The sequence below is a fragment of the Phascolarctos cinereus genome, unplaced genomic scaffold (genome assembly GCF_003287225.1).
Source record: "Phascolarctos cinereus isolate Bilbo 61053 unplaced genomic scaffold, phaCin_HiC Scaffold_3;HRSCAF=262, whole genome shotgun sequence".
Classification (NCBI taxonomy): Eukaryota; Metazoa; Chordata; class Mammalia; order Diprotodontia; family Phascolarctidae; genus Phascolarctos; species Phascolarctos cinereus.
In genome coordinates, this window is record NW_027555736.1 from 9,223,667 (window position 1) to 9,249,619 (window position 25,953).

General features: G+C 44.3%; 1 protein-coding gene across 1 annotated transcript in view; it reads left to right on the forward strand.

The window, feature by feature from the left end:
- Positions 1-25,953, forward strand: part of ADAM12 (ADAM metallopeptidase domain 12) — a 379,134-nt gene that overhangs the window by 74,848 nt on the left and 278,333 nt on the right. The window contains 1 exon segment of the mRNA XM_020973659.2: positions 4,413-4,486. Within this exon segment, the coding sequence (XP_020829318.1) occupies positions 4,413-4,486 (74 nt within the window).

Sequence of the window (25,953 nt, forward strand, 5' to 3'; positions counted from 1 at the left end):
TCTAAACAGAGTCGGTCAAAATGTTAATAAGAAGTTGAAATGAGTTTTGCCATGGATTACTAGTAATGGAGCTATCTGTCCCCCAGATAATTGAGAATTTACTGGATATATCTTTGCACCGAGTATACAGATGCTTTCCAAAGAGGGGAGTGTTATCTAACAATCTTTTTGAAAGAACAGGATATTATTTCGAAAGTCAACTAAAGACAAACAGCTCCTAAGCTGGTATTAGAAATAAACTACTTCCTTCCTCGATCCCTGATAACATCGTCAGATGTCCTCAACAATATTTTCTTGATTTAAAACCAAGTCAAGAATCCTGTTGATACACTTTCGGTTTATTGATTAACTCAGCAAAATGCAATTTTTGAACTATTCCATAAAATACCTTGTGTCTTAGAGGAAAATAAATAAGCAGTTTGTGGTCTTTTAATTCAAATTTCAAATTATCCCCATGTCCTTGTCCCCTCTAGCCCCGTTAGTTTTTTTTTCTTGTGCCAGGAGTATTTTGACTTTCACGTAAACATGAGATGAAATTAAGGAGATGATGTAATCAAAGGAATGAAAAATGGTCTAGCCACATGGCAAGAGTGAGGCATGACTGATCAATGGTTGGTGTGTTCCTGGTGGGGGTGGGGAGGGGACTCCACTGGTCTCTTCTCAGTGGAAAGGGGATATGAGCAAGGCCCCCAGCCCCTGAGTTGGACCATGGGGGTCAAGCTGATGGGAGGACACGAATGAGAGTCCCACGGTTTGTGCAGATCTGGGTGTGTTGTGCATCCTGACATTATTCCCGGGGATGAGGGTTAATGACATCACATGTCTCGGGGAATAAGGAAGCTTGTCTCTTCCATTCTGATGCACAGAGGCAGTGGTGTGCTGGCAGATGTTTAACAACTGTCTCTCCAAACCAGCAACAGCGTTTGCACGGCAAGACACACTCCTTAGTTTCATACCCATGTTAACGTTTTCCCCGTCACTCCCATAAGTCTAGACGATCGATCGGCAGAGCAATACATCGAACTCTGATTTGTGGTGTTCGCTGACTTGCAAGGCCCGGCTGAAAATTTAACAGTTTAACACACTGAACATTTAGAGGAGCCAATACAGGCAGGCTTCTGCATAAAGGCATTTGGGAATATTCATTCCTTTGATTAGAGAATTGTCGACAGAGCCTAGTAATCCTAGAATATGTTGTTAGAACAAGATATTACAGATTCGTGGGGAAAAAGACGCCGCATACACCAAGGAAATTATTATAACCCACAAATATAGCACCTTGGTAGTTCTAGGAATTGGGCCTTCTTACCGTATTGTAAAGTTGTGAAGTAAAGTCCTTTGTGCTAAGTATCATAAGCAAGTCCAAATTGGAAACAACACAATTAAATACACACAAGTAGAGAAAATGCCCAGCAGAGCTAGAACACAGGAAGAAATGGATGCTGTCCCAGAGCAGACATCCATCCAAATGGAGGTGACTGTTTCCTTGCTTGAAGCGCACTTGAAAACAACATTTGTCACAGTTAAAAGAATTGTGTTTTACTCTATGCTTCAGTTTCCACATCTATAAAATGGGGATAATAATATTCATTCTGCCTAGCTCACAGAGTTCTTGAAAGAAAAATGTTTTGTAAAATTTCAGTCTCCCCTTTGTGGGCAGATAATCCACTCACCTTTTCAACTAGGTCCTGGGGAGGGTCAGTCACCTGGTTGGTGAGTGATTGAGCACAAGCTTGCTCAGCCCATTGTATCCTGCCTTAAATCCCATGCAGCCATTCCTTCCCTCCCCTCACTGCGCCACTCCCCAAACATCTTGCCATCTACCCTAATGCTTTTCCCTCTTCTGCCTGCCTGGTACAGAACTCACCAGACTGGATCTCTAGAGAGCATGTCCCACCGCACCCCTCTTTAATCTACTTGGCTACGGAACTCCAGGCCTAAGATGAGCCATTTTGATTAGTGGGCAAAGGAGTTCAAACTCCCTTAAGCCACTAAATCTCAGAAGCCCTCGCACATGCTTCTCATTCCATCAAACTGTCCAGCCCAGGGATCCTGCCTGCCCCATGTCCTGTCCAATATCCACACCCTTCTTCAGCTCCTCATTCCGTCGCACGCTCAATCATCGTGCTGTGAAAAGGATGGGTCAAATTAACTGCCCTATGACTGTACTCCCCATTCCTGTGGCTCCCCAGACCCAAACTCCCTCCCCTGGTCCCAATTTACCTGTGTGTATTGTCTTCCCTATTAGAAAATAAACTCCTTGAGGGAAGAAATTGTCTCACAAAGAGCCTAGTAAGAGCTCACTTCCTATATTTTCATCCATCCATTCATCCATTCGTTCATCTACCCATTGTGGACATGTGGATTGTGTGGTATTGCTATTTCTAGAATCACTTTAGATCTTGCCACAGATAAATTGAAGAAAAACCATAATAAATCCTATGCAAAAGAGTTCTAAAAATAAATAGCCTTTCATCCATTGATGATCTGATAATAACACTCATCTTTGGCTAGTGCTGTACCTTTTAAGAACAGCTCACATTTCTGTTGTGCTTTGTGGGCTGTATCAGACGTGTCCAGCTCTAAAAAGAAAGGGATCCTTGCCATCAGGACTGCATACTGACTTAGCAACCACAAATCAGTATTATCTATGTTTTATTGAGGGCAGCTAGATGGTGCAGTGGATAGAGCGCTGGGCCTGGAGTCAAGAAGACATGAGTTGAAATCTATCCTGTTTTAACCCTAGTTGCCTCAGTTTCCTCATCTGTAAAATGAGCTGGAGAAGGAAGTGGCAAACCGCTCTGGTATCTCTGCTAAGGAAACCCCAAATGGGGTCATGAAGAGTCAAACATAACTGAAAAATGGCTACAATGTTTTATTTTTATTTATTTTATTATCTACATATAAATGTATTTATTTTTTATCATTACTTTGTTATTAAATATTTCCCAAGTACATTTTAGTCTGGTTCAAGACACGCTGGGAAAGCTTCCTTCACAACCCTGTTATTATATAAGCCACACCAGCATTAGTATCTCCACTTCATAGGTAAAGACGCTGAGACTCTGAGAGAAGTGACTTGTCCAGACTGACACAACCAGTAAGTGGCCAAGCCAAGAGTCAAGCCCACGCCTGGTGACTTCAGGCACGGCATTCTGTACCGTACTGAGCTGTGTGGAAATGAGAGCAGAGAGCTCTCGGGGCAGTTAGAACAATTTCTATTTTATTTATTTTGAACTTAACAAAAGCTAGGTGAAATGGACATACACAACTCAGGTTGTGCCATACACAACTGGTGGTTGATGATGAAAAGGTGATGATGAATCCTACTGGAAAAAGATGAAAAGGGACAATGGTATTGAGGAGGAGGAGGAGGAGGAGGAGGAGGAGGCACCTTTCGAGGTTTGCAGAAGACCTCCCATTCCTGGCCTCCTTTGATTCTCCTCACAGTCCGGGAGGTCATTATCACAGATACCTCGACTTCACGGATCCTTTCCTCCAGGGGAGCAAAGTGTCCCAGACAGGTTCTGAACCCAGAACTCTTCAGGTTCAGGGCTCTCTCCACCAATGCGTAAACAGAAGAGAGGGAGCGGGAGGGTGCATCTAGAGATTCACAGTAGAGGCTCTCTGGAAAGATGGGCTTTCTGTCTCCTGCAAGATCCTCCTTATCGCCCCACCCCAGAGGAGGACTTACAGGTTGTGGGCCCCAAGAAGAGAGGGAAGAGAGTTCCACATCCCCATCTTGCCTCAGCAGACTGGCTAGCAGGAAAGCTGCTCACTGCTCCAGGGCCAGGGACAGCAGCAAGGAAAGCTCATCCTGTGCTACTGGACTGAGCAGAGAGTGGCTCCTCCCTGCTTCTGGAACATGCTCCCCCCACCCCGACCCCAACCATCACCTTCCTGATGCCACTGACTCTACAATCCTCTGCCTGTGTAATGATAGGCAAGTTCTTTCCTGACTCTGGGCCTCAATTTCCTCAGTCTGTAAAATAGGAGAAGGAATTCTGTAATCACCAGACTCCCTCCCAGTTAGGTAGTGCAGTAGCTAGAACACTGTACCTGGAGTTAACAAGACCCAAGTTCAAATCCAAGCTTAGACACTTCCTAGTTGTATAACCTTAACTTCTATCTGCCTCGTTTTCCTCATCTGTAAAATGGGGGTTATAATAGCATCTCCCTTCAAGGTTGTTTGGGAGGATAAAATGAAAATTTTGTAAAGTGTTTTGCCAGCTTTAACATGCTGTATAAATGTTAGCAGTTACTAAATCCTAGGAGTGTGAGAGGAGGAAGCCCAGCTGCCAATCGTGGGTGGCAAAACTAAACTGAGTGTCTAGGTATGCAGCAGGTGGGTGTCCAGTCCAAAAAGGAGCCTGAGACCATTTTCTCATGGAAAACTTGTGTTCCTTTTCCAGGATCACCCAGTGCGACTGAGTTTTCGAATCGAAGTGGATGGTAAGGAGCTGATTGTACACCTGGAGAGAAATGAGTAAGTGACCCAGCGCACATTGACTTCAAATGACCAGAGCAAAGGGGAGGGCGCCTGACGACTCATGGAGACGTCAGGGAAGAGAGCTCAGAAATGTCATTTCATCCTCCAGTCTGGAGGCTGGGCTTGGGTCCTCTGCAATTGTAAGAGTTTTGATCATGGCAGTGAACAAGGGAGTCACTAGTTGTGACAGATTAACGGCTCCATCCTTCATCTGTCATTTTGAGGTATCTGTTGAATGGACTGATTCTGCTCGGTCAGTCTTTGACTTCTTTTATGCTATTAAGTTGGAAAATTCCCTAAGTTAGTTGCTTTTTGCAGACTTTTCTAAGAATTATCAATTATTAATTAATTATTGTTCATTCTAAATTATCTAAGGAGAATGACGTGCAGATGGAGAGAAACTCTGTCCTCCATAGGAATTATTAGCTCATTTGAAGTAGTATAAGGTCCCTTTCCACTTGTGATTTGATTTTTTTCATAATGATATTTTAATTTTGGGGGCAGGTAATCTGTTACAAAAATCTATATTTTATGGATAATCATGGCTAACATTAAATAGGGCTTTAAGGTTGGCAAAGCACTTTACAAATATTAGCTCATTTGATCCTCACGACAACCATGGGAAGAAAGTGCTATTATTTTCCCATCTTACACATGAGGAAACTGAGGCAGAAGTTAAGTGATTTTCCCAGGGTCACCAATTTAGTAAAAATCATAAAGTAGGATTGGAACTCAGGTCTTTACAAAATGGTACAACACTTTTATTGGGGGGGACAGGGAGGGAGGAGATACCACCACAGAAAAATGATTGGTGAGAACAATGGTCTCCAAACGTTTTTGATGGTGCAGTTGTATCAATAAAAACTTTGTGAACCCGCACCCTCAACATATATATCTTTATTACTGAACTAATAATTTTATACCTTATAAGGTATATTACAATGAAGTTAAATAAGACTCAGATAAAGATAAAATAATATTTAAAATTTTTTTCCTCTCACTAAAACTTCCTTCATGACAACATTTTTAGTGCCAGATAATATTTAATTTTGCCTTGGACAAATCACTATTTCTCTGAGACCTAGGTGGCACAGCGGACAGAGCCCTGGACCTGGAGTCAGGAAGACTTGAGTTCAAATCCAGCCTCAGATACTTATTAGCTGGGTGACCCTGGGCAAGTCACTTAACCCCATTGCCTAGCCCCCTCTCCCCCCAAAAAAGAATTGTTTCATTTTCTTTTTTTTTGCATTTGTGGTGTTATAATTATGGTAGTAATTGTTTTCCTGATTCTGTTTATTTCTTTCTGCATCAGTTCATGGAGTTCTTCCCAGGCTTCTCTGTATTCATTATGAGCACCATGTCTTACAGTAGTATTCCATTGCATTCAAGTACCATAATTTGTTTTGCTAGATAAATGAGCATCCAGCTTGTTTCCAACTCTTTGCTGCCATAAAAAAGTGATGGCTATAAATATTTTGGTAAATATGGGATCTTTCTTTTGTCTATTGACCTTCTAAGGGTATTTGCTCAAAAAGCACATACCTGTCAGTCATTTGGGGGCATTATTACAGATCGCTTCCAGAACTGCTGCACTAATTCCCATCTCCACTCAAAATACCCTGTGTCCCTCTCTTTCTCCAACTCCTCCAGCATAACTCTTTTCATCTTTCGTCACCTTTGTCAATTCACTGAATGTGAGTTGACACCTTAGGATTGGTTTTATGTGCATTTTTCTTATTAATAGTGATTTGGAGCTTTCTTTCGTGTGGCTGTGAATAGTTTTCAATTATTTTACAAGTTATACATAACCTTTGCCCACTTATCTCTTGGGGAATGACATTTAGTCTTTTATACTTTTGTTAATTGTCTCTATATTTTAGATATAAGACCCTTATCACAGATATATGACACAAAGAATTTTTTTCCCCAGTTGACTTGCTTCCTTTCTTATCCTAATTGCATTAATTCTGTTCATGCAAAGCCTTTTGATATTGTATAATCAACATTTTATAATTTGTAATTGCTTCCATCCCTTGTTTCATTAAGCTGTGTTGTCCTATTATTCAGCTGTGAGCTTTGGAAATCATGCTTCAAGTTCCTGAGGTTAATTATCAGCATTCACTCTCAACCAGTACATGTAGATGACACTCTCTTCTGCCACTAACCACTTCAAAGATAAGACTTCAGGTTATCTTAGAGATCACTATGAAAACAATAGGATTAAGTATTAGTAAATTGGCGCGTTCATTTTTTTTTTTTGTCTTTGGCTAGCTAGTGCCCAGCACAGTGCCTGGTACGTAAAAATAGGTTTAGGGACCAGAGCTGTGAATTCAGCAGTGCTGGGAACTCCAAGTGAGCAAATGTCCTCTGTGAATTTCATGGAACTGTCCAGAGCACCAAAGAGGCAAATGGCTAGCCCAGGGTCACAGGACCAGTAAACATCAGAGGGGGACCTGAACCCAGGTCTTGTGCCCTTTGAGCCTGACTCCCTGTGTTATGCTACCCATCACATAATAGCTGCTTACTAAATGATGGTTGGTTGGCTGATGAAATTGATGATTACTATTTCTGTTAACTCTTTACAATTAGGAATCCACTTTGGCTTCTTCTGTGTGATATGCATGGTTTGTGTTATAGACATCATGCATTATCTCCTCTCTCTGTTAGCCTTTGGCCTCAAGGCCAGCACATGACTGACCTGACCCAGAAACCGTGAGGAGTAAACTTAGTTCTTGCTGCTTAACAATAGTCATTTGGGAATTTCATCCCTCTTGGGCACTGCAGTTTTAAGCAAGATGTTGTGTGAGCGCACATCGCAGTTCTCATTTGAATGTGACCCTGGTGACTGAGGTTGCAAATCACCCTTTGGGACGACCACTAGGTTATGTCAGAGCGTAGGGGGAAGGTTTGGGGTGAGATGGTGTGACCTCAAGTGTATCAACATCTAAGTGACGCTGAGCCATTGAAACCAGAAATTAGCCCATTGTGTTCTAGCTGACAGCAGACACTTGAAGGGCCCTCGTGTGGCTGTGGGATCCGCCTTGTCCAGCTTGGACCTGGGGGGCGAAGCCAGGAGTAACAAATGGAGGTTATAAACAGGCCAGTTTGGGCTTGATGTCAGAAAGAGCTTGCTACCAACAAGAGCCGGCCCAGAGTGCCTGGGGAGGAGCTGGGTTCCTCCCCCCGCCTCCTACCTCCCCATTGGAGGTCTTAAACCTGCAGCTGGACACTCCTTGTCAGGGCTGGTATAATGGGGAGCCTTGTTCAGATGCTGCTTGGAATGGGTCATGCTCAGGCTGCTCTCCTGCCAAAATTCAGGGATTTGGTATTTAGCATCAGAGTAAGTGCTGAGGCTTGGGAAGAATCACTGAGGCAGGCAGAATGGAGCAATGGCCAGAGAACTGCATTTAGAGTTCTCCAAGATCTGAATCCAAATCTCTGCCCCGCTACTTACCTGCCCCTGAGACCCCTCCCTGGGACTCAATGGCCTCCTCCATAAATGAGGGGCCAGATGAGAGTTTTCTAAGGTCTCTTCTTGCCCTCAATCCTATGGTACCATGACCATTTCAAGTGTCCTGTATGAGAACAGGATCCTCATTTCCTTTCATCATCCTGAGCTGTAAGGTGGCGTTTGCCCCAGAGCCCTGGTCAGGTCCTTATGCTAAAGCTTTCTTAGTTGGAAAGTGACCTGTTTTGTCCCATTTGCCAGATTTTCTTTCTTGCCTAAGACCTAAATTCCTGTGAGCTTGAAGGGGTTTCTTGCTTTTCCAAGGCATTTGTGTTACACAGACTTAAAAAAAAGGTCAAGGTGACATATGGTTCCTGCTTGTGCTTAACTGAGAGATGCTCAAAACACAGACTTGCCACCTTGTGGAAAGAGCACGTGTCAGGGATCCGAATCTGGAGTGTCACAGCCCCAAGGAGACGTACAAAGTAAGGGCATTTCACAGGCGAACGGCAGTTCACTCGTCCTTGCAACCTTGGTTACTGACCACTTCTTATGTCCAGTGATTAGCTGTGTGCCTTTATTTCTCCTTAAATCCGTGCTAAGGTAGCAGTGTTCCTTTCTTAAACTTTGTCTTACAAATGCATAGTAAGGACGTGCATATTCTAGAAGACATTGTGGTTGCAGGGAAAAAGGGAATGTTAGGAGCAGAGAACTCAGGTTTAAGCTGTGGCTCTGCCTGGGACCCCCAGCAAATCCTTTCACCTTGCTGGGCCTCTGTTGTGTTATCTGTAAATTGGACAGTGGCAGAGGAGAGGGTCTGCATTCAATCATCTCTATTGTCCTTTTTATTTCTCAGTATATGATCCTTTTAGACTGGAGGATTTTCTGTAGGGAGTTAGTGACAATTTAGATGCAATGCATGGGTTTGACATTTGAGTCCAAATATTTTCCTTCAAATCCTTTACAATTTTGTTCCTATTCTGGTGACAGAATCATCAGACTCACGGAAGCTTAGAGTTAGAAGGGCCCCACGTGGTCCAACCCATACCCCACAGTCATCATCCAGCAGTGAGGGGGAACCACCCAAGGGAGACTCTTCTCGGCGTCCCGTGGGCATGTCAGGGGATCCCTGACCACTTGGAGGTTGTTACTTTCTCTGCCCATGGAGTTGGTGAACCACCATGCCTTCCTTGCCTTTGGACCCAGCAAGGTCCTTCCAACAATTCTCCAAAGAGGATTCACTCTGACGATGATAATAGTAATTATTATTGTGATTTCTAACCTGACCTGGGATTTTATCAGCCTAGATCATTCTCCCTGAAGCCCTCCCTCTCCCGATGCAGGTTGGCACTGTCTTTGCAGTTTATAGTTTGAGAGAGTTTCCTCTTGCCCAAGGTCATGCTGTGAGTATGTGTTGAGACAGGACTTGAACCCAGGTCTTCTTGACTCTAAAGCCAGCTCTCTATTCCTTGTGCCTCTTTGTTATAATGGCTAGTATGTATATGGGGGGGGGGTTGCAAAGCACTTTATATGTATTATTTCATTTCACCCTCACAACAATGTTATTTGCTATTATTATCCTCATTTTACATGTGAGGAAACTGAGGCACAGTGCCTTGCCCAGGATTAGCTGTAAGTGTCTGTGATGAGATTTGAACTCTGTCTTCCTGACTCTATCCTTTCTGACTTATCCGTTACATCAAACTGTCCCCACCTAAAGATACTGCAGTCTTTCCTTTCATGTTTTAACATTTGGGGACTAGCAAGCCAGACTTAAATCGTCCCTCCGCCCTAATCTTGCTTCATGATTGTCTTGTGTTGTTTTCCAGCCCCACTTGTGCCTGGATAAATCTTGCGGGTTGTCTTTTGCATATGAGGCAGGTTGAGGATGCCCTGTTGCCCACTTGTGCCTTTCATATATCTCTTCATTGCCCTTTGGGTCAGCTGAGATGCAGATGGTTCTGAGGTTGGGGTGGTCCATGATTCACAGCCAGATGGCATTGCCATGAGATGACCCATTTTGTACCAGGAACATTTGACAAGCATGGAAAATAGTGTGCAGTGTCCCAGATTTAATCCAGCCCTCTGTCCTCCTCACATTCAGTTCTGTGCCCGGCTCGCTGTCCATCCACAGTGACTGGCCAAGACAAATGTGCCAGTGGACCAACTCAGCAAACTGCCAACTCATATACATGTCATCATCTGGGCAAACTTCATTCTTTTCTCCCCCGAAGTTCTCAGACGCTCCACTGTGGGGTGGAGATGACTCTGCCAGGGCAGCCAAGCTTGAGGACAGGCTCAGTGATGAACCGTGCACCTGACACCCAAGGGCCAGCTGGGCCCTGAGCACTGGGCTCAGAGCAAGCAGCTGTCTGGAAGCCTCTCCTTGAGTTTCTTCTTTGGTTTTCCACTAGTCTTCCCCTCCCCTCTCCCAGTTGTGGCCCAAAAATCAACATTCTGTTGTTGATGTGAGAAATTAAGAGGACCTCCTTGTATAGTTAACATGGCAAAACTACAGAGTTTTTTAAAATGCCTATAATTAAAAAATTACAAACTCGGCTTTATTCTTGTGATTGAAACAACACAAATGACCCCGAACATGAAATGAACATTTTCTGTTAGCCTTTTCTCTCAAAGCAGTGGTGGCACATTGCATTCATTCTAAGTGGCATCCAATTAGATGCCTAGGAATGACATTCTGGCCAAGTTTCAGAAGGAAGAGGAGGCATTGGGGTGACTTGGAAGGAGTACTAGGTTTGTATTCAGAGGGCCTGGGTTCAAATTCCACTTCTACTATGTATCTCCTGTGTGATCTTGGACAAGTCACTTCCTACTGTGGGTTTGCTCTGTAACATGAGAGTATAATGATAACTAGCATTTACAGGCACTTTAAGGCTGGCCAAGTGAGATGTGTTATCTCATCTGATTTTCACAAAACAACCCTGTGTATGCTCATTATCTCCATTTTCCAGATGAAAGAACTGCAGCTGAGAAGTTAAGCAACTTACATGCCCTGGGTCACACAGCTTAATAAATGCCCAAGGGAAGACTTGAACACAGGACTTCCTGACGCTAGTCCTAGTGTTCTACCCATTGCACTATCTTGGTGCCTTTGAGCTGGGCCATATGAGCTCTGACATCTCTTCCAGCTCTGGATCTATGATTCTCATACTTTAAGGTGGAATGTGGGCACAGGCTTTCACCTGTTAATTATCCTTCCTTATCAAGGAAGGGCCTTGGGGTCATAGGATTCTTGAGTTTGAAAGCACCTTAGAATCATCTTCTTTAGCAACAAGTAGAGGTTAAGTGATTCACCCAAGGTCATGCTGCAGTATGTGTCAAAGGCAGAACCTGAATCCAGGCCCGTCCTATTCTGAAGCCAGCTCTCTGTTCCTTGTGCTGTGCTGTCTCACTATCATCATCATTACCACTGATAAGAGGTACAAAGTTTGCAAAGCACTTTATAAATATCATTTCATCTTTATAAAAACCCTATGAGATAGCTACTATTATTATCCCCATTTTACAAATGAGGAAACTGAGGCAGAGTGACTCGCTCAGGGTCACACAGTTAGTCAGTGGCCTGATTTAAGGATAGCCCCCTGGTATTTGTTTTTAACCATTTCCCCCTGTCCAGCAATATAATCCTATAATTTCCCACCCCATATAAATCCTATGTGGAGAGTAGATTTTATTACTACATTTTGTATTGCCTGTAAAGTTAATTCAGTCATTATAAAAAAGTGTTTCGTTCAGTTGGTCCAGTGCTTAGCACAATGCCTGCTGCAAAGTAGGTCCTTACTAAGTGCCTGTTGTTGAATTGGAAAAATAAAACCTTCATGATTTTCCACCAACAAATGCTCGGTCTCTTTCATACCTATGAGTGTCCTCCCTGAAATCACTGTGAATTCGTTCTGTATGTAGTCTTGAGCCTGGCTTACCCTCTTTGTAGAAGATAAGCTCCATGAGAACATGGGCATCTCACTTTCAAATCTCAATCCCTAGTGCCGAACACGTAGTAATGCCTAGCACATAGTGAATGCTCCTAACTGCTTATCGTAGGCTCAGATCATATCAGTCTCCTTCATAAAAGCAACTAGAGAGATATCGCTGTTCAATGCCTCCCTAATCATTAATGTCAGGCAAGGCATCCAACAGAGAAAAAGAGGCTCACTGAATCCACTCAGCACTGTCACAGAGGATGCCAATGCAAGGTGCCCATGGAAGAGGGGTTGCCCATGGATGGCGAGGTCCTCCAGATGCTGCCGATAGGAGCCAAGCCCAGGATACTCCATCAGTCAATGAAGGACTGAGACAACTATTATCCAGCAATGAATTTGGGGCAAAGTCCCACCTACTCTGAAAAGGACCATTTCCAAGCAGAAAAGGTCAATGGAGGCAAGTTGTAGCCATGTATTATTATGTGTGTGTGTGTGTGTATGTGTGTGTGTGTGTGTGTGTACGGGAGGTCAATACATCTTATTCCTTGATAATGCTGATAGCTTCCTAAAAGACCAGAGATACCAGATCAGCCTAACATAACCAAGCACTCGGGAATGACTAGAAGAAAAAAAAAAGAGAAAGCTTATAGGCTGGCATTTCAGAAATATAATATGTAAAATATAATCAGTGTAATTCAGTAATCAACAGATCTATCATCTCGTGTATGTGGATATTTCCTCCGTTTGGGAAGATGGTTGCCATCCATGCCTTCTTATCCTGGGTGGGCCTTGTCACAGGGGCTCCATCCAATGTTCTGGGCCTCTTGGCCAGTTATGTGGGTTTCACTGGAGTATATGGGCTGTCCATTGATCATGTCTCACTCTCCTCCTTGGTTGGCTAAATTCTCCTTCTGTTCAGATACCCTGTATGCCATGTTTGGTACACCATTCTTCATTGGCAGCATGTGTATGAAAGATGGATGAGGAGATAGTTTTGTAGTAAACTGTCTTCATTACCAGTGACAATGAAGCTGCCATATTCAGATTCTGAAATCACAGACCCTATGTTGTATTTGAGAAAGTAAAAACAGCATTGTCAAAAACAAAGATGAAATAGAAACTGGACCAGGCTGTGTCTAAGAAGTAAGTTACCGCTAAAGAGTAAGTTCCCACTGCAGGTGACCTCATTTTGGAAGGATTGAGGGATTGATTCTAAGGATGGATGAAAGAGTAAAAAATACCAAATGCTTAAGAAAAAATATCTGGCATTTAGATAGCACTTCGATGTGTCTGAATATGTTATCTTACTTGATTCTCATAAAAAACCTTGTGAGGCGGATGCTATTGTTACACCGATTTTACAGATGAGGAAACTGAGGCAGACAGACACAGATTAAGTGACTTGCCTAGGATCACACAGCTAGAAAGTGTCTGAGGTGGGATTTGAACTCTGGTCTTCCTGACTCTATCTTCACTGAGTCACCTAGCTGCCTAAAAAATCAGATGTTATCACTACCTCTGTATCCTCTCCCCCCACCAAAAAAAAAGCAAGTGAAACAGTACCTGGGCCACATGCCTCCTTTTGCATCTCTATAAAATTATATGACTCCGGAATATGTGTGTGTTTTATTCCTCTCTCGTATCTCAGGCATTTATATAGGCTATGGTAGGAGGCAGCATAAAGGGACGAGTTTATTTTTTATGATGCTTCTGAACAAGAGACACATGGGAAGGGCCCACGTGTGACACAAAGCATCGTCAGTGATTTCAGGAGGGTCTGGTGATTTATGGGCCCATTAACTTTCAGAGAACATCTGAGGCCGTTCTTCAGTGGCTCACCCTATTCAGTGTCAGCCCAGGGTGCTTTTTGCCAGCTTTTCAACTTTCTCTGGATGATGAGAAGCTTTTCTCTTGCTTCCCCAGTCCCATGTATCATTGGTTGGGGGCGATCCATCCTGACAAACCCCAATGTCACTGAAGGGTCCTGGGAGTTACCCCGGGAAATGTTTGCTTACTGTTTCCTCGAAATAGAGCCTGACCAAAGAACAGTTTCAGGAAAGTCCTGATAGCAGAGCTGGCTTCTTTCCCAAATATACCCTCATAGCAAAAGGATTGTGGTTTGTTTATTATGATAGAAATTAGAAGACAGCTTTTGAAACTTTCAGAAGTATCAGTTGTCATAGAGGAAACATTTTAAAGAGAAAACAGAAATACCCCAGACTGGGAATCAGCATGCCTTGTTCTAATCTCAGCTCTGTCCCCTAGGGAACCTGGGCAAGTCATTTAATCGCTCACTCTGTGCCTCAGTTTCCCCATCTGCACAAGATGAAGATTGGATTAACGTTTTTGTGTGTTATGGGTTCTTTTGACAGTCTTGTGGGCTCCTTGTGGGAATAATGTCTTTAAAGCAAAAAAACCCAAAACATATAGGATTACAAAGGAAATCAATTATGTTAAAATATGGTAAACAAAATATTTTTAAAAAGCAAAAACGAATAGATGAATTTGAGGTTAAGGACCTCTGTGCTAAAGGATGTAGGAGGGCCTTTCCAGCGCTAAAAAAAACACAACAAAAACCAAACCTAATCCAAAATGTAAATGCCACAGACATATAGATTTTACTGACTGTGACAATTGTAGAGTTCCTTACGAACTTTCAAGTATTTTTTTCCTTAAATCTTCACCGTCTTAGGCATGGAAGCCACTTCCTAATAGAATTGAATTGCTTTTCTATGAACTGTTTAGGAAAATCTACCCTATATACGTTTGGCCTTGAGTCACATGGAATGATCTGTCTCTACTTGAATGAAGTGCTTTTTAAATTTAGAAGCATAGCAATAATAATAACGATAATAATAATAATAGCTGACATTTATAAAGCATCCTAAGGTTCACAAAGCACTTTACAAATGTTACCTTATCTTCACAACTGTCCTCAGAAGTAGGTGCTGTTTTTATCCCCATTCTACAGATGAGGCAAATGGAGATTAAGTAACTTGGCCAGAGTCACGCAGCTAGGAAGTAGCTGAGGGGAGATTTGAACTCGTGTTCCTGACTCTGGGTAGAGCTATCTAGCCATCGAGCCACCTAGCCACCTAGCCACCTCACAACAGTCGTGGGTTTGCTGACAACAGGTTTGTCTTCAGTCCTGTAGTTGAATTGGCTGACAAATAGCAGTTGGCATTTGAGGTCACTGAGATATTTGAGATCATGGTTCATAGTTGTAGTGTCAGAAGGGGCCTCTGCTCATTCAGCACAATAGCCACATTTTATGGGTGTGGACACAGCAGCTCAGAGAGGGTCCTTCTCCTTCTGAGTCCAGCAGCCTTGTGGACCAGTTTCCAGGAGCCTCAGCTGGAGAGAAGGATCCAGTAACTGCCTGGATACAAGGAGCTGTACAGGGTTGGGGGTGGGCTCTCAGGTACTCCCAGTTCAAGCTCCTCAAGTGTCTCCTGGTCTCTCCCCACCCTGTACTTTCCTCTCATTTATTCTGCATGTAAGGTTCCTATCTGTGCAGGTGTATGGGCAGGAATGAGCTCAGGCCTGCCTTTGCATCCCCAGCCTAGGGCCATGGGACATCTAAAAAGCATGAGACAGAATCACTCTGCTCAGGGCTTACCTGTGCCACCACCCTGCCCAGAAAGGTCTGTAGCGGAGACCAGGACACACAAGGGCCCAGAGGCCCCAGCTGCCTGACAAAGTGCAGAGTACAAGGTATTGATGAGGCACACTCTAGGGAAACAAAGGCACAAACAATCACTGTGGACTTCACGAGAGGGTGGGATCCCCTCTTTGAAGCATCAAAGCATGCTCTTAAGGTCCTTGACAAACATGGTGTGGTTATGTGGCAGAACTCCCCCCCTCCCAAAAAAAAAGTCCTTCCTGCCTTGGAGACGCATGTATTTGGAAGTTCTGACCTGAGCAGAAACTTCTGTATTTGTGCCTTTTCCTGATGGTTGTTTGGGCTCCTCTCCTGCCATGGAATGAAAGACTGGGTAGGTCTGCGAAGGATGCAGTCATGAGAATAGCCCCCCACCCCACCCCCCAACATTGCCAAAGAAAAGACAAATTGTTAACAAATTGACATACTTGTCTTATGGTCGTTGACATGAAACCTTTGTCAGGGGAGCTAGTGAAAACAAACAGCCGTGTGAAAAAAGCCAGTGGGACTTTCCACAACCAAGCTGCACTTCGAAGGCGATGCTGAGATTTCCCCCAAAGGCCCGGAGCCAGCCCACCTGACCATTTTCTTCTGGAGGACTCGGCCGGCAGCTCTCGTGTAATGGTGGCCTGGGAGCTGAAGGCTCTTCGAGGTGGTTTTATCCAGCTGTGTCATTCCAGAGGGGGAGACGCTGAGGACTGGGGAGGTGAAGGGACTTTGCCTAGCTCACATGGCTTGCTGGGACAGAGACACAGGAGCCCTGCCTCCAAAGTTACTGTTCATTTTATTTTTTAAGAAAGCCAACAAGTGAAGACATGCAGTCAGAAATCTAGACTCTCTGAGGTACAAAAGATCCCAGGAACTGTCTAGTCCAGCCCTAACCTGGAAATAATTCTCTCCATTACACACTCAACCTCCAGCCTTTTCTCATCAACCCCTATTGAGAGGCAGCCCAGCTCCTCCCAAGAGAGCTCCTTCCACCTCGGGAGAGCTTGTTAATCAAACAATAAATCCATCAATAAACATTTATTAAGTGCCTATTGTATACTAAGCACTGGGCTAAGCACTGGTTAGGAAGCTTTTCCTTGTATCAAGGCCAAATTTGGCTCTTGGGAACTTCTATGCCTTTCTCCTGCCCTTTGGGGCAAAGGAATAAACACGGCTTAATCAATAATAATCAATACTAATGCACATGTCCGATTCCCTTTTTCTAATGGCAGCCTGCTAAGTGTTCAGCATGGCCCCTCCACTGCAGCCTGTTTTCTTGCCTGTCATATACGAAGCCTTCCCTTCAACGCCCCCTCCCAAGCCTGGCTTTCCTTCTTTTTCCTTCCTGCCTCCAGGGAGGCAGGCTCTGAAGTCACCAGACCTGGGTTCAAATCTCACCTCAGACCCTTAGTCCCAGTTTCCACATGTGTCAAATGAACGGGTTAGATTAGATGGATGGCCTTCAAGGTCCCTTTAGTTCTAAAATCTATGGTTCTTTTGAATGCCCTTATTAAAATGGGGCAGAAAAGCTAAATATTCTTTTCTACACATGGTCCAACCAGAACAATTCCTCAACAGTTGTTTATTAAACACTCACCATATAGGGAGTACGGTGCCCTGCTCCGTGACCACCTCCAAGGTCCCTGGTCACTAGACTTCCTTGGCACATTCTGAGACTGCATGGGCTTTGCTTAGCTGCCCTATCACACCATTGATACTCATTAACCTTGCAGTCCACCAAAACTCTCCCGATCTCTTTTTTAACTTGTGTCAACCCCTGCCCCCTCCATCTGGTACTTGTGAAGTTGATTTTTTGAACCCAAGTGTCTGATTTTTACACCACTCCTATTAATTCCCATTCAGCCAAGTGATCCTGTGTGGTGTGGGGAGCAGGGCTTTCAGCAGCAAATTGTGGCTTAAAATGGAAGCAGGAAATGTGACCGTAGAAAAGCAGATGATTTCCTCCAAGTGGAATCAAATAGTAAGCTGGCATTTCCCATCAGTACAGACTACTGAAACCACTGAATGGTCTTCTTAAGGAAAACTGGGGAAGCAATTCCCAAGCTCCAGGAGTTTGTGACCTCACTGGGGAAAGGAGATTGATCCCCAAACAGTGACGACGCAGGTCAAACCAGGTGTTATGGCACAGAATAGGCACTTAAATGCTTGCTGATGTGACAGTTGGCTGTGGAGGTGAAATCAAATTAAGTTGGAGACCAGGTGGAGAGGGTGAAGAAGTCATCCATGGTGATTCTGATGTCTCAAGCCTGGGTCCTTGGAAGACTGACATGAACACACACATAGTGAATACACTTCGAGAGGTGGGCAGGTTTGGGGAGAAAGGTGAGGACGGTTGTTTCTCTTCCAAGGAAGGAAAGAGATGGGGAGGCAGCTTGAGGTGGAAGAAAGATTGAGGGAGGTTTTGTTCCAGCTTTAGTTTTTAGGGTAAGGGAGACCATGTCTCTTTGTAGGCAAAAAAAGGAGCAAGCGGTCAGGGAGCAGCTCATTTGGGAGAGCAGGGTCCTGAAGGAGCAGGGCAGGACCCGAGTCATGCCCTGGCAAAGGAGGATTAGCCTTGACAAGGAGAAGAACTCCTCCTCTTCATAAATGGGCACCTCTTTGCTGCTTGGCTATCACAACCGCATGGAAAATGCTGAGATGAAAACCTCAGATTCTGAACGTCAAAATAAAAAGTAGAGCCCATGCCAGCTGGGCTCATCTTCTGTCTTCTTCTTGCTGCTCCCCCCAAATGTCCAGGAGCTGCTTGTTTTCTCCCAGAGTCCTTCCTGTCCTCACTGCCCTCATCCAATCTGGTCACCCGTGATCTGCTGCCTGTGCTGCCTGGTCCCTTCATTTCTGGCATCTCCCTCAGAGTGATCCCATGAGGTAGCAGACAAGGCCTTCAGCGAAAGAGCGCAAATATCGACTCTCTCAGCAATAACAGAGTGGCTGGGACATTCTCCTGAGGCCGGTAACCAGTGGATTAGGAAGGGGGAGCAAACCACCACCAAAGAGGTGTCGTTAAACGTGGGCATAGACCGACCTCAGACTTAGAGTCAGCCTTTAAGATTAATATTGATCAGTCACTTATAATGCATGCGATCCTGGGCATTCAGTTAGAAAATGACACTATTTCTAGGAACAAAAACATCTAATGAATCCTTCTCCCTCAAAATGCTCATTCCTTTGTTGCCCTGGGGAAATAGTGTTCTAAACCCTTTTAAAGAACAACGTAGATCACGTGCCATGCGCTGTTGGTAACTGGTAGATTGATGGCTCATGTCCAGAAAAGACAACATTTCCTAGATCTTCTTAACACCACCTCCCAACTCATGAAATGGTTTTAACTCTGAGAAACATTCTGATCAAAGTCCCTGTGGCACAAGATCAAGGGACAGACATGATAAAAAATAAACTGTTTATCATATGCAGAAACCAAGGGAAATGTTCCCAAGTGCATCAAGTGAAAGCTGATGACTGATAAAAGGTATGCACATTGGGCTCGGGGCTAAGTCCTACCACATTTCTTTTTTTTTTCCTCATATTTTTTCTCTTCAATTAAAACGAAACTGGTAACATTTTATTACATCAGCATCCTCTGTGGCCGGGAGTCTGATGCTAAGGCCGCAGGTTAGGAGGTCTTGATGTGTTTGTTTCATTGCAAAGTCATTCACTGTCCCCTTGATCCCAGACAGCCAGCTCATAGATGTCTTGAATGTAATCAGTCTGGGGGGCTGACAGGAGCAACACGAACCTCTCTCCCCAACTGGAGAAAAAAACCAAAATCGCATTAGTGTGCCCAGTACAGTAGTGCCAGGTTCCTATGCAAAGCACAGCGGATAATTGTGTCTGTTTTTCAAAGTTCATCTGCCATCCCTGTCTGTTTTCTCAAAGACAACACAGTGGACTGGATAGAGCACTGAACTTGGAATCAGCAAGACCTGGATTGAGATCTCATCTTAGACACTCGGTGTACGACTGAGTAAATCACCTCATCTCTGTGCCTCTGTTTCTTCATCTGTAAAATGATGGAGTTCTTAATGGTCCATTGCCAGATCTAAAGCATGATCAAAAGTTTGAAAAACAATATCAGAAAGTACTCCCACAGAAGAAATCTTGTCTCCTAGGTTGGGACTCAAAAGTGAGTGCAATATGGTTTTTGATTTTATTTTTGCCATCAGTTTCAACCTAAGGGGACTTCTCACAAATGCCCTAAAGTAATGCAAATAAACGCATTTACTTTCTCACAGGAGCCAAAGGAAGCTTAGACTTGGGGTAAAGAAGACTCAGGCTTCATTAATTAGGAAGGATTGTATAACCATTCCTTCTATTGTTGCATACTCAGTAACCTTATTGTGGCCTGTCACTGTGAAAAGAAAAAATAGAATTATTAGAGCAAAGTCTAGAAGCTGTTTTTTGACTCTTGTCCTCAGACTTTTGCCGAGGTCATGAGATGCCTTGGAATTGAAGCCTTAGTATCCAGCCTGCCTGGAGTAGTCACTTACATTATATCCGTAGGGTCCCTTTTGTAGGGAAGCCAAGAAAGTTATCTGAGCAAGAGAAAAAACAGAGGTACTCACGGTATAGGGATAAATAATCAAACTCATTCACATGCATTTATTAAGCACTTATGTATAGGCCATTGTACAAGACAATGAAGATACAAATTCTAGCTATCACCACCACCACCACCACCCTCATCATCATCACCATTATTACCATCATCATCAACATCACCACAAAGGCAAAAGCAAGATTGTCCCTACTCCCAAGTAGTTTACATTCTGCTATAAGATAGGTAGTATAACGTACAGGGCTAGGCCTACAGTCAGGAAGACATGAGTTCAAATCCTATCTCAGATACTTCCTGGGTATGTGACCCCAGGTAAGTTACTTAACTTTTATTTGCCTCAATTTCCCCTGCTGTAAAATGGGAATAATAATAGCACCTGCTTCTCAGGGTTATTTGTAAAGTGCTTAGCACCGTGCCTGGCACATAAAAGGCACTTAATAAATGCTTGTTTCCTTTCTATTGGGAAATGAATCAGAAACCTTTATGGAAGGCTAACTGAGCTTCCTGGGAAAAGCAGAAGAAAGCTCTATTATATCTTGCTTGTTCTCTAAGCCTAAAGCAGGTTGAATAGAATGATTACGTCCTACCATTGCTCCAAATTGATGCATTTCTTTTTTCTCCGGAATTATTTCACTGTGTAATGAACTGTAATCGCCACGTGACTTTTGGCTACTTTGAGAGTAGCTTGTGAGCTGGTCCTATATTTTGGAAGAGGTGCTCTATTGTTTCTAGAGAATGAAACCTTGAAAACCACCCAGGATTGCTCTCCTTTGACTTTAAAGGATGATTCTTTTGTTAATACCATGAGTTAAATGATGACCTGTGATCAATCATTATCCAATATCAACTGATCAGCTGACTTTGGGGTCAGGATTTGAGAAGTCAGAGGGAGCTGGTGACTCACTCCAAAGGGGTGGAGATTTGTAACTCTAACTGCGGAAAAGTGGAAAACCAGGGGTCTGCTGGACTTTCATGTATCTTCTGCTCCATATTTTCATTTTTATCCTTTACCTCAAGAGTCCAGTTTTTCTAAATGGGAAGCAGAGATGGAAATAGCCCTTCTGGTTGTTCAGACCTTGTGCTTTGTGAAGTTTCTTTGTTTTGCATATAGGAAGTTGGACTATTTGGGGGCAGTCCCAAAGGCTTCTAAATAATTAGACACTGGCAAATGCAGCTTTTTTTTTTCTTCGTGAGACTTCTGGCAGAAAGCTATGCTAGCTTCTCAAGTGTGAATTTATGTTCAGTTTCTGTTGTGAGTCAAAACTGGGCTAGTCTGATTCTCCACGTTTGCTTGCCTTTGGCAAGACAGTAACTCAAAAACTTATTCCTGGTTATAGAAAGTAGGTGATCAATTTGGCAAGCATTGATTAAGGACCTACTGTGTATTAGGCACCTGAAAATATGACAAACCAAAAAAGTTTCTGCCCTCACAGAGTTACAGTCCGCTGGGAGCTCGTGAGCAAGAGCAGCAGCGGTAATTTGGGCACAGGCGCCTGCGTATGAGAGGCCATTAATAAGTGTCTGTTGAATGGAGTTCGTGTACTGTTTACTCAGATATGTGTCATTGTCCAGAAATAAGCAATGGCAGCAATAGCTCCTCAAGGGCCCCACGCGGAGGAGAAGCCTGTCTTTGTAGCACTAGTGCCTCGTGAGCAGGTGCTTACTAGAGGCTTATTGAATTGAATAGCATAGAGATGGAAGGAAGGAAGGAAGGAAGGAAGGAAGGAAGGAAGGAAGGAAGGAAGGAAGGAAGGAAGGAAGGAAGGAAGGAAGGAAGGAAGGAAGGAAGGAAGGAAGGAAGGAAAGGAGGGGGAGAGGAAGTAGGAAGGAAGGAAAGAAGGAAAGGAGGGAGGGAAGAAGGAAGGAAGGAAGGAAAGGAAGGAAGGAAGGAAGGAAGGAAGGAAAGAAGGAAGGAAGGAAGAAAGGAAGGAAGGAAGAAGTAGTAAAGGAGGGGAGAAGGAGGAAAGGAGGAAGGGAGGAAGGAAGGAAGAAGGAAGGAAGGGAGAAAAGGAAGGAGAGAGGAAGGAGGAAAGGAAGGAAGGAAGGAAGGAAGGAAGGAAGGAAGGAAGGGAAGGAAGGAAGGAAGGAAGGGAGGAAGGAAGGAAGGAAGGAAGGAGAGGGAGGGAGGGAGGGAGGGACAAAAGGAGGGAGGGAGGAAGGAAGGAAGGTAGGTAAGTAGCTCAGCCATTGTGGAGTGAGAAATCCTCTACATTCATTACATAATCCCCTATTAAATACAACACTTGATGTGTAATGCTTAAGGGTAGGACACTTCCTATAATATACACATGTATCCACCACAGAACCTGGTTTTTTAGGGAAGCAAACATTTATTAGCACCCGCTACATGCAGAGAACTGTGAGGGTGCAAAGGAACATTCAGATCTGAGACAAGATATGGGACCCGCCCTCACAGAGCTTCCTGTCTGCTAGGGAGAAAGAAGAGGTTACCTAGATATGGCTTTTAAAATACCCATGGGAGAGAATTCATAAGCAGTCTGAGGTTTCTGATGAGCTCTACTAGAAAGGCAGACCCAGGGTAGCGCGGCCTTCTCAGCAGACAGGGGGGCTTCGCAGCGCAGCTGGGCCTGGGCTCAGGCAGACCTGATTGTGACATTTCCCAGCTGTGTCTCCGCAGGCAAAGGCGCTGCCACTCCCACAATGCAGTGCAGTGGAGACCCCCTGGGATCTTTGATTTGCAGGATGTGGGTGCAAATTCTGACTTGGCCATTTATAACCTTTTTTATTTTAGGTGAGTCTTTTCACTTTTCTTGGCCTCAGTTTCCACATCTGCAAAATGAAGGGGCCCAACTGGATGACCTCCAAGTCCATTCCAGCCCTGAATCTACGATCCCATGATTGACCTTGGGCAAATCCTGTTACCTCTGTGGGCCTCAGTTTCCTTTTCTGAAATATGACAGGGTAGGACAAAATACCCTCTAGGGTCCCTTTGGGCTATAAATCTGTCATTCTGTGAACCACTCAGACCCTCAGTCTCCTCACCTGTAAAATCGGGCTTGTAATACTCATATTCTCTCCCTCCCAGAGCTGTGAGGACCAAAGGAGCTCTCTTGGAAGGTCAGCCACCAGCGGCCTCCCCTGCCCCCCCAGTTCAGACCCAGTAGTCCTGCTTTACCCAGGGTCTGCTCTGGTGACTTCCCTGGCCCAAGGAGGGGAGTTGAGCTCCCAGCAGGTCCTCAGTGCTGTGGGTCAGGAAGTCAATGACAGATGGCAGTTCTGCGATGTAACTCGGGCTGTAGCATTTTATATGCTGGGTAGTTTTTACGTGCTTGCCATGACAGCTCATATTTTTCTCTACCTCCTTTATTGCTGTAGGTAAAGTTTTATTCAGAAAGTCAATATAAATGTTGTTTAGCACAGTGTGAAAAACTCTGAGCATCTCTCACTCCCCAGCCCACTTTCTCTCAGAGGGGAATGCCTCAGGCTTGGCCTGCTCAGCTCTCTTGTGCCACACAGGTGAGCCACAGGGGTGGCTCTGCTCAATGCTCTGTGGCGCCTGTGGGTGTCAGGGATTATCCATGAAAGGGGAAGAGGCAACCAGGTCAGCCAGGATCTTGGGAAAACAGAACGCAGCTGGAAGGAGCCTCAGAAGTGACCCAGTCTGATAGACTTTGAGCTCTCTGAGGGCAAAGACTTTCATTTGGTCTTTGCATTCTTAATACAGTGCTTAGCACAGAGCAGGCATGTCAGTGGAGGGAACAGAGGCCCAGAGAGGTTCGTTAACTTACCCAAAGTCGCACAGATAGTAAATGACCCTGGGCTGAAGGGGAAGGTCTTCCAGATAGATTCAAGACTGAGTTTTTTCAACATAACTGAACAAGCACTGAGTGATGTCCTAGACCCTACAAAGAAGAGAGCTGGGGGAGATACAGATGTATTCTCCTCCAGAAGACTACTGCGTAAAAGGGGTGCTGAGGTGTATTTGATCATGAAGGATGGCACTGAGACATGATCTAGCGAACCCTTTGGTTTCAAAGATGAAGATGAATCCTCCTAGAGCCATGCTACCCCTAACACCTCTAGAACCAAGGTGTCACCCCACCCACAAAACCCCTAAATGCAGCCCAAGCCAGATTACAGTGTAATATGGAAGTGTTTAACAAAATACATAAAAATACAGTACCACATGGAGGATGTTCATTTGTGGTTTTCTAAGTCAGCATACCACAGGAAGGGGATCACAGCAGTCTGTTTCTCTTTGAGTTTGATACAGCTGCTCTAAAATATTAGGCAAATTCCTCAGCGTGACACTTAAAAAATCTTCCTAATCTGTTTCCCACCAACTGTTCCAGAAGGATTTCACACTATTCCCTCTTGGGCACTCTGCATTCCAGCCAAGCCCCACCTACAAGCTGTTTTCTGAACTTACCCTTCTCTCTCCTGTTCCTGGAGAGCAGAACTGGTCCCTTCTTCACCTCCACCTCTTAAAGTCTTTGGCTTCTTTGAAGGCTTAGCTCAAGGGTTGACTCTACTCTTGGAGGCCATCTGTGAGTTCTCCCGTGTTCTCTTTATGTAGCCTTAGCTTACTCTATATTTCTTTACCTTGGCACATGCTACAACTCAAAGTACACAGTACATTCATTGAAGGCAAGGATTGGTTTTGTATTTTTGTATCCTCAGCACCTACTTGTCAATTCATTGAAATAATGTAATTAATGTAAAGACAAAATATGACAACAACGGCAAATATGTGTCAACTATGAGTCCAGAGCCCTTGATTGGGGCCTGGGGTGATACAGAGTTTAACTAAGACACAGTCCCTACCCCAGGGACCCTATGGGCTCCAGTGCCACCTCCTTCACACAATCACCGATTCTCAGTTCAATTAAACAAAGAGCTACTGAGCACCTACCGTGTGCAAATCAGCATTGTGCTCTTTGCTGGGGGTACAAAGATGCAACAATATCCTTGCCCTCAAGGAGTCTACTTTGGGGTCCAATGTGTACAGAGGTAAGGAAACACAAGGTAATATAAGTCCGAGAGCAAGTGTAAATGAAGGCTAAAATGGGGCTTCAGTATGTGGGAGCACGTGGCAGGTGCTTTCAAGAGAGTACACTGGGAGCCCTGGGGGACCTCTATGGGGCCAGACTAGATTCACTCTCTGTATCAGTGCAGGGAGTTTCAACACATGAAGTGTGCTATGCTGATGAAATCGTAGGCTAGGATTCTGCTGTTAACTATAGATATTAAGTAGCTACTTTAGAATAGAGTGGCACGTGGGACTCGTGCCTGTCCTCAATTACAAGCTCCATGCAGACATGAAAAATGATAATTGAGCACCTGACAAAGTGTACCGTACACAGTAGGTGACAAATCATGGTTTTTTGAATGGATGGATGTGTTAAATCTAAAGTGATCAACAGGACAGGAAATCTGCCTCCATCTATCCAACAGGCTGTTGACCACCGGTCTGTTATGTTGTAGAGGGGGTTCCTCTGGATGCCAGTGAGATTAGCCAGTTGTTGAAGTCACTTCCAGCTCTTAGCATCTGTTATTCTGGTAAGACCATGAAAGCCTTCCCAGAACAAGATGGCAGCTCTCTTTTGTATTTCTGTACCATCAATCCTGAGCAAGAGAATCGGTCAGTTCCAGAGAGGAGGAGGGGGCTTCCAGGATGGCCCAAGACCTCATAGGCCAACAATGCTGGGAAACTGAGTTGTAAAGAGCTTGAGGGAATGGTTCATGAAACCATTCCAAGAGAGGCTCGAGGGAACATGAGATAAGCTGATGATAAACAGAGACGCTGATGGAAGTTTCTCAAAGAAGTGAGGATGGGAGAAACCAGAGAGGAAGATAAGTGCTAGAGGGAACAGATCCCAGAACGTGCAGAGG